Raw genomic sequence first — 8537 nt, forward strand, 5'->3', positions numbered from 1 at the left:
GTGATTGTTTTTTATAACAACCACCACACAAAAAGTGTGCGAGTTAGTCTGGTGATCAATTGGTTCGTACGATTTCAGGTTAACATTGTTTCCGTATAATCACTGAAATAGCTTTGCATTTTATTTTAAGGTTTGTCGTGAACAACATTATTTAGCACAGGTCGCGTTTTGTTATAGTCTTTTGTTGTTACAAACTACATAATTATAGGGATACGCGCTATATCCATCTAGATTCTCATAAAAAAGTTCCTTACTTAAGAAATCTCGGATGAATTCATGATTATTATTATTTATTTATTTTTATTTATTATTGTTAATTCATTTAATTGAATTTGTTTCAGCATGTAGCAACAATACATATGGGAAAGGTTGTAACAAGCCGTGTAACTGCAACACCACTAACGCGTTGGTTTCAACGAAGACTTGCAACAACGTGAATGGCACGTGCTTGTGCAAAGCCCAATGGGAAGGATCGACGTGTGACACCGATGTAGACGAATGCCAGCTTGGAACTCATACGTGTAGCGCCAATTTATTCTGTCACAACACCAACGGAGGGTTTGAATGCTCGTGTCTGATAGGATTCAATGAACAAAACGGATCATGCGTTCAGGACGGTAAGAACATTTGAAATCAGTTTAATGATGTTCATTACTTTATTATGATGTTGATTATGAATATTATTGTGAAGAATCTAATTATATATTATATTCAATCTGTCAATATTGATACTGATGATCGTTTGCCTCTTTGAAACTTTGTTGAAACTAAGTTTGACTGACCTTATCTTTATATCGCAAAATGATATGGAGTAGTTTAACTGGTATTTGAACTTAGTAGTTTAATTCATTTGTTTCAGTCACAACAACAACTACGTTAGCCCCGCAACGTAAGTAGTTATTCGTTTTGTTTCTAAATAACATTAAGTTCTTAAAGGGCAGGCGAATAAGTTTTTTGATAATTCAGTAATACTTTGCAAAGTTTCATTATTGTTCATGCATACAATAATGGCGACATCTACTGAATAGTAATTTTGTACAAAGAGTGTTATTTAATGTATCCACTACGGAGGAGTAAAACGATAAGATATCTAGATTTTTCTTTTTTCCATGGTGAATATCTAAAATAAATGCACGTATTTTGCATTTTCTTTTATCAGAGGATCGCGTTGCTATTTCCATCACGATTAACATTCCTAAAGAAATGGTCAGCCAGTTGAACTTTTCTGTGAAGGCGACGTTCGATAAGTGGGCGGATATATTGTCTAATTGGGTAAGTCCCACGTGTTGTTTACTAAACATTATTTCTTTCACCTTTCCATGCATGTTTAAACAATTAATTTCATTATTAGTCCGTAAAGTTCTAAAACGTTGTTTACGTCAAACACCATTGCATAATTTCGAATGATTCTTTGTATGGTTTACATATAATTATAATAAAATTATATAGCTGTTATTTTTCTGTGTGTTATGCAAACTTAATAACTTTCTTGTTTGTGTGATGTTGATTTGTTACAGATTACTGCCCAGTATGTGAAGATGGGTAGCAAACTGAAGAAGATTATAGTTAATAGTATCTCAATGTAAGTCGCTCAGTAACGTTAAAGACTTATAGCATATTAAAGAACGTCGGCACTATACGGCTTAACAAATGTAACGGTACACACAAGTGTGGTCGATTTTACTTAATGTAAGGACCATTTACAAATTCAATCGTTTGGTAAAGTAAATATCATCATAAATCTACAAATTACAATTACAAAGACTCAATTACACAACACATTACAGACTAGCGATAAGACAGGCTCACTAATGATAACACACATCAACTCAACTTTAACGCTACGATGATGTTGAAAGAATTGCACATTTTTTTTTATTTTCAGTGGAAGTTTGATTGTTGACGCCACTCTTATCAAGGACGATAGCCCAGAAGCTTTACAGCTGTTCACACAAGCAACACAGGACTTGAACAATGCAAAACTGGATTTGAACAACGTGCAATATCAAGCGAGTCTTGTGGCAGTTGGCGGAGTTTTATGTAAGATTGCCTTCTTTTATACCTAATGATAACATATGACATTTCTGCAGTGCAATAACAGCAGTGAAAATAAAAAAATTGTTATTTTCACCGGTGAAAATAACACATTTTTGGAACTCCTTTTTCTATTTTTAGATTATCATAAATAATTATATATATATTTACGATGATCACGAGTGAATTAAAATCGACATTCCACCGAATCCAACAAATTTTTCTATTTCTTTTATGCTTTTTCACCGTTTATTTACATTGTAAAAGAGTTTAACTGCTTAACTGGAGAATTGCGCTGGCATAATGACGTCACTTCGTCACACTAATGACGTCATGTTGTGTTTTGCAATGTATTGAGGCACGCCACGGGAGAAAGGGGAACTTTTCAGCGAAAGGAAAACAGCTGTTTATTATTTTCTTGAAAAAAGGGGCATAAAAGAAACAGAAAAGTGGTTCATGTCAGTGTAAGATCGTTTGTTATTTCACTCGTGATGATAGAAAAATAATAGTTTCATTCGTGGCAGCGCCATTCGTGAAAATATATTTTCTATGATGACTCGTTAAATAACAAACGATCTTAGACTAACATGAACAAATATCCTCTATTACACCTGACTAACTACTTTACGTTGCAGTTGCGGCATTTTAAAGTCAATGCTGGTAACTCGTTCTAATGTTGCTAAGCGCATGACGACATTAAATTCTTAGTCTCTACAAGCATTTTTTGAATGTCGATCTTTCCTTTAGAATTGATTATTGCAAAACAGAACGATAAGATTCTGTTGTATTTACGTTCTATTAATTGCCAAAAAATCTCGTAATTGTCAAGTTTCATTTTAAGGATACCCTATAGTATATTACTGTTGTCAATTAAAGTTGATGCCACGAAACCATTGAATGATCAAAAGTGTGCAATCTACTTGAGTGCTCGCGGACAATGTGCTAACAACTACGCATGCGTGGTGGTGGATGGGAAGCCTTCCTGCGGGTGAGTAGATTTGTAAATTAATTAAAAAAATGGATTCGATTCAAAACAATGTGGAGATTCAAAAAATTATTTATAAGATTAGGCGAGTAGTTAGTCTGAGTTAATTGAATTGAGGATATTGATTGATCTTATGGTCAGGAATTTGAGTTTTGATGACTCATGGATGTTATGCTAAATTCTACAGGTTTACCCCCTCCGCGTGTCCATGGGTCCGTTAGTGCGCCTGTCCATCTGTCCCTCCGAATCTGAATCATAATATCACTAGAAAATTACTTAAATTATGTTGATGAAACTTGGTATGTGGATAGAGACCATAACGGTTTAATAAACATTAATTACGTTTGAGTGTGGTTGTCATGGCAACGTATGTAATTAAAAGAAAGAATTGGATTCTGCAAAAACTCGAAAAGTAATCCAGTTAAGTTGAAAAAAAAGTAAGATGAGAGCGGGTCATATTAGTTAAGTTTATATTCAGTCACAATTTGCGATTGCTTAAGTAACGGATGCTCTGGTGAAAGAAATGATAGAACCACTTAAATATGACTACCGCGAAAACTTAACAAAATCGTACTCCTAGTAGTTTAAATTTATATATTTCAATAAAGCGCCATATGGTGGAAAAAATGCACGCTCTTTCAGTTTGTTCGTCTGTTTGCCAGTCCGAATAATGTTCATCACAGTATATGGATAGAGAGCCATCGAGAATATGCAAATTATTTACGTTTGGTTTCGTCAGACAATAAAATTCTTGTTTGTTTTCCAGAATCGAGTTGAAGCTATATCCCTAATGATTAAACACTAACTTCGGAATCCTTACACAACATAAAAATATCACTGCTAGATTTATTAATTCTATGAAGGTCTTATTATTTCTGCATCAACTTTAAACCGGAAGAGGACTGCTGTTTGTAGGGGATTGCTGTTTGAGGGATATTGCTGTTAGTAGGGGATTGCTGTTTGTAGGGCATTGCTGATTGTAGGGGATAGCTGTATTTAGGATATTTGATGTTTGTAGGTAAAAAAACTCTTGTTACGTTTGTTTGCAGGCCTGTCAAGACGGAGGACGATTTAGGGCTGGTTCTAGGGCTTGGTATTGGTATTCCGCTATTTTCGATCGCGGTTCTGGTTGTGGCCATAATCATCATGTGTGCTGTGAAAAACCGAAGAAGGAAGTTCTCAACTGAATATGACAGGTACAGAAAAGCATTTAGAATATACGAAAAAAAATACATAATTACCCGCTTTGCTGCAAAACGTGGTGTATTTCATTTTGCACAATCTTATGTTTATGCACATACCAAAAACGTTAAGCATTAAAGGTTTTTTGAAGTGAACGTTTTGATGTCAAGCAAGTTAACTCCTTGATATGGCCAATACGAAGCATAAGTGGTCAAACAAGCCGTTTTCTGCAGCTTCAAACACAAATAACATATGTTTAAATTATGCTTCTGTTTCATTATTTTAGGGACTCGTTCAACAATGGTTTCTTCGCACATGGCATGCCGGTGAAAATCGATACTTTGGGCCGAAACGACCCTATGTACAAGCAGCATAGCCGACAACGGGACGCCTCGTTCACCAACCAGGAACGCTATGGTACGTACGTGGCGCAATCATGCGGGTTTTGTGATGGAAGTAAAAAGACAAAGGTTATGCCGAACCGTATACATGTTTGTCAAAAATCGAAACCCATTAGTGATATCTCAGACCGTAAAAACAATAGTAAATTGTCATATCTGGTGGCTGAGTTTAACAGTACAGCAACATCCACGTGCGTGGTACGAAACCATTACCACCAGTCACCATTTGCTATCAATTTTAATACTCTTTTTAATTAATGTTTATGATAAAATTCAAACATTTTGGTTTGTTTCAGTTTACGATAACCAACAGCCTTCAAATTTCTCATGGGACTTCTTGTTCAATTACATATCTCCAAATGAACCAGTAAGTAACGAACCTTATTTGTATGTATATGCATGTATATATTCACGTACAACACACCGTATTCTTATAGCAAAAGCATGCTCATCCCTGCTTAAGGTCTATATGGCAAAAGGTTCATTATAACTTTTTAACACATATTTTACTTTCTGCACAAAGTGGGGTTCAATCAATAATATGGAAAATTAATATTTCTGGGTGCATATTTCCATGATATATTAATATGATATTTGTATAATGTTATTGCGACTATAATGCTATTATGAATGTACCCTAGAGTCGAAACACACATTATAAGACTGTCAAAATTATATGTCTATATTCCGTTATTTATTCTTGCTTTATGCTAAGGTGATTTTTGTAAGGAAGTTTAGCAAATAATGTTTAATAGGCCAGAATTCATTTTGAAATTATAACGTATCTATATAGTTTAACATTTAAAAATCAACACATTCATAATCATTTATATTTACAAACTTGACTGATGATTGTAACTTATATTAAAAACAGTATGTTGATAAAAAGAAATAAGTCACAACCTTTCGTTATTTCACTCTCTAGTATTAACCTGTTTTTATTTTACAGTATCACATACAGAGACCACTAACCGATAGGAGACCACATTCTAGATATGAGGTATGTACTGAAATAAAAAGTGTATCTCGAAGAGATGTGTCCCTTTGGAGATGCATTATCTCAAAAGTACAGAGATGTGTCCCTTTTGAGATGCATTTATCTCAAAAGTACAGATATGTTTCCCTTTTGAGATGCATTTATCGAACAAGTACAGAGATGTGTCCCTTTTGAGATGCCTTTATCTCAAAAGCACATAGATGTGTCTCTTTTGAGATGAATTGATCCCAAAAGTACAGAGATATGTCCCTTTTAAGATGCATTTATTGAAAAAGTACAGAGATGAGTCCCTTTGGAGAGGCATTTGTCTCAAAACTACAGAAATCTGTCCCTTTTAAATGGCATTTATCTCAAAAGTACAGAGATGTGTCTGTTTTGAGATGAATTTGTCGAAAAAATGCAGAGATATGTTCATTTTAAGATGCATTACCACTTTCAGCAAAATGAATAGCTTCTTGTTAATTTTGTTTTTGAAGTTATGACGTGCTTTACATGAAACAATACAAACATCGCACCGCCTTTCAGTTCGTCAAAGATTGTCGAAGAATTTCTAGTTATTTCATGGGGTTGTGTATGAAAGAATAAAAGTGTCTTCACAAAAATATCTTTTAACGACATTTTTATAGTCTAATCCATAGCCAAAATATAATGCCTTTGACATTAAATAATAGTTATAATATGTCTAACTTCTAACTGCTTCAGGAATACTTTTCGTAACTCGCAGTTTCGCACCGTAGGGCTTATCCTATTTAGAAGCGTTATGATCAATATAGTTATGTTTTTTCCGGACCAGTTAGCTCAACTGGTAGAGCGCATGTCGCTTAACTTGAATATGAATTTCTTGGTCATTCCTAACTCATTCTCCTCACTACCTCAGTCATTAGTATGTGCAATTACTATTGATCAACAAGCTTACCCGAACTAGATTGTACATTCACAGACCAACGTTTTTAATCTTTTTAAAGCTGTTAATTACGCTTAAAAATCAATTGTTTGTCCAATTAATTTACGACACGTCATTTGGTTGATTTATTGTAAGAATATCCTGAGAGGTTTATTAAGATTGTAATGTTGCTGTACGCACATGTGCTTAAGTCTTTATCTTGATTGTATTAATACTTGCAGGGCACGAAGATGTGATAAAGACTATGTAAGTACTGTGCTGTTTGATGTTATACAATGCGGACGTTCATAACAATACGTTATTATTCACATATATATTTGATTCAACCAGTACAATTATATGCTACCTATTATTAATTGCAGTTACGTGATATGTAGACTTTCACATTCTGGTTGTTGTATTGTGTTTTGATTTCGGCTTTGATGTTAATTAACACCACTTGCATAGTTAGTTTTAAAGGTAAAAATATTATAGATTTTTTTTATTTAAAAGCATAGCATTGCGTCACTACGAATTTTCTTGAATATATGCTATATTAACAAAGTTAGTATAAAATCCATCACGAGAAAAGAGTTTTAACCTGAATATTTGTCATATTTTAAGATATTGCGATAATCAACACGTATGCTGCCATGCACACCGTCTTCCAAAGTAATGGATCGTCATTGTATGGTTCCAATCGCAAAAAAAGGATATTTCATTGGGACATAAATCTGTGTTCCAAACATTGATGGTCCATGTTGAAATATGTGAATTGGATAATAATTGACGACTAAACACGATTTCTAAAAACGTTTTGATAACAATGTACAACTGAAGTTGTGTTGATGAAAAGGAAAAAAATATAAGTTTGTTAAACATTTGTTCTGTTACCCCATCTAAAAAAAAAAAAAAAATATGTACTTCACTTCGTATTTCATATCTGAGATATTACTTCGCTTTTGCACATATCAAACATACGGTGCTCAACAAACGATTTAGTGTATATTATTTTCTATATCAATGACATTTAGATTTTGAAATCGATAGTTTCTGGTTATGAACGGTTGCGCTTGCCACGTGGAACACATTATTCATTGAAAGTGGATACACGGCGGATTTAATGTTGGTTTAACAAATGTGATTCGAATTCTTCAGAAATCGGAGAGAATGAAGTTTGTTGCATAATTAAAGCTTTCTGAAACACACATAGCAAATATCTTCACACATATCAAATATCGTTGTACATATATATATGTGTATGATTGCATGTCAAGTACATCGAAATTATTGTATCTCACCTGATTCCTTGAAGAGATTGACGAGGATCATAAGTTCTATACCACTGATCGAAAACAGTCACATTGTGTTGTTCGTCTGTGTATATGTGCTGCATTTCGTAACGATTGTTTTATTGCAAAGAGATAAACGAAGCCTTTATTGGCGCATACATGTGCATTTTCTGTGTTCCAATTATGTATTTTAATGAACTATATTGAACTGATTATGATTAATGTATTATTTTTAACAAATAGTTTGTTAAGAGATATTTATGATTGTGTAAGGATATGAAATCCGTCTGTATTTCGTTGTTGTTGTTATACTATATTGAAAACAAAGGTTGAATTAATCTCTGCTTTTTTAGACAGTGTACAACCAGTTATAAGTACCCAAGTAGTTTCACATAAATACTTTATATGTCTGAATGTTCAATAATAAAATATGCATTTTAAGTATCCTTTATTATAATCGTTGGCTTTACCTACTTAATCTTGTTCATGGTACATTAAAAAATAAGCCCTTTGTAAATTTATCAATGTTATATCAAACGTCACCTGTTTTCAAAAGTTGTAATAATAGCTTCATATGCGTGTATTCAATAGTGAATTTTTTTTTAAACAATGATTCATATATGTATTAATACTGCAGTTACATGCTTGTATATATAATTATATTTGTGCTGTTATACTCATGTTCTTTTTAAAGGATTATTATATATAAGATAATATAACATTATATTTTTCATAAAGATGAATAACATATTGCATGTTTTAT

At 33.3% G+C, this 8537-nt stretch overlaps 1 protein-coding gene across 1 annotated transcript; it reads left to right on the forward strand.

Annotated features, from left to right (window-relative positions):
• The first annotated feature begins 351 nt into the window (after window positions 1-351).
• On the forward strand, window positions 352-8267 carry LOC127857160 (uncharacterized). The gene is made up of 12 exons (XM_052393564.1): window positions 352-617; window positions 860-889; window positions 1160-1272; window positions 1518-1582; window positions 1886-2040; window positions 2911-3022; window positions 4069-4215; window positions 4488-4618; window positions 4899-4969; window positions 5552-5602; window positions 6725-6749; window positions 7107-8267. Exons 3-11 carry the CDS (start codon window positions 1204-1206, stop codon window positions 6737-6739), a joined length of 816 nt encoding a protein of 271 aa, XP_052249524.1. The 5' UTR covers window positions 352-617; window positions 860-889; window positions 1160-1203; the 3' UTR covers window positions 6740-6749; window positions 7107-8267.
• The last annotated feature ends 270 nt before the right edge of the window (window positions 8268-8537 follow it).

The sequence above is a fragment of the Dreissena polymorpha genome, chromosome 14 (genome assembly GCF_020536995.1).
Source record: "Dreissena polymorpha isolate Duluth1 chromosome 14, UMN_Dpol_1.0, whole genome shotgun sequence".
Taxonomy (NCBI): Eukaryota; Metazoa; Mollusca; class Bivalvia; order Myida; family Dreissenidae; genus Dreissena; species Dreissena polymorpha.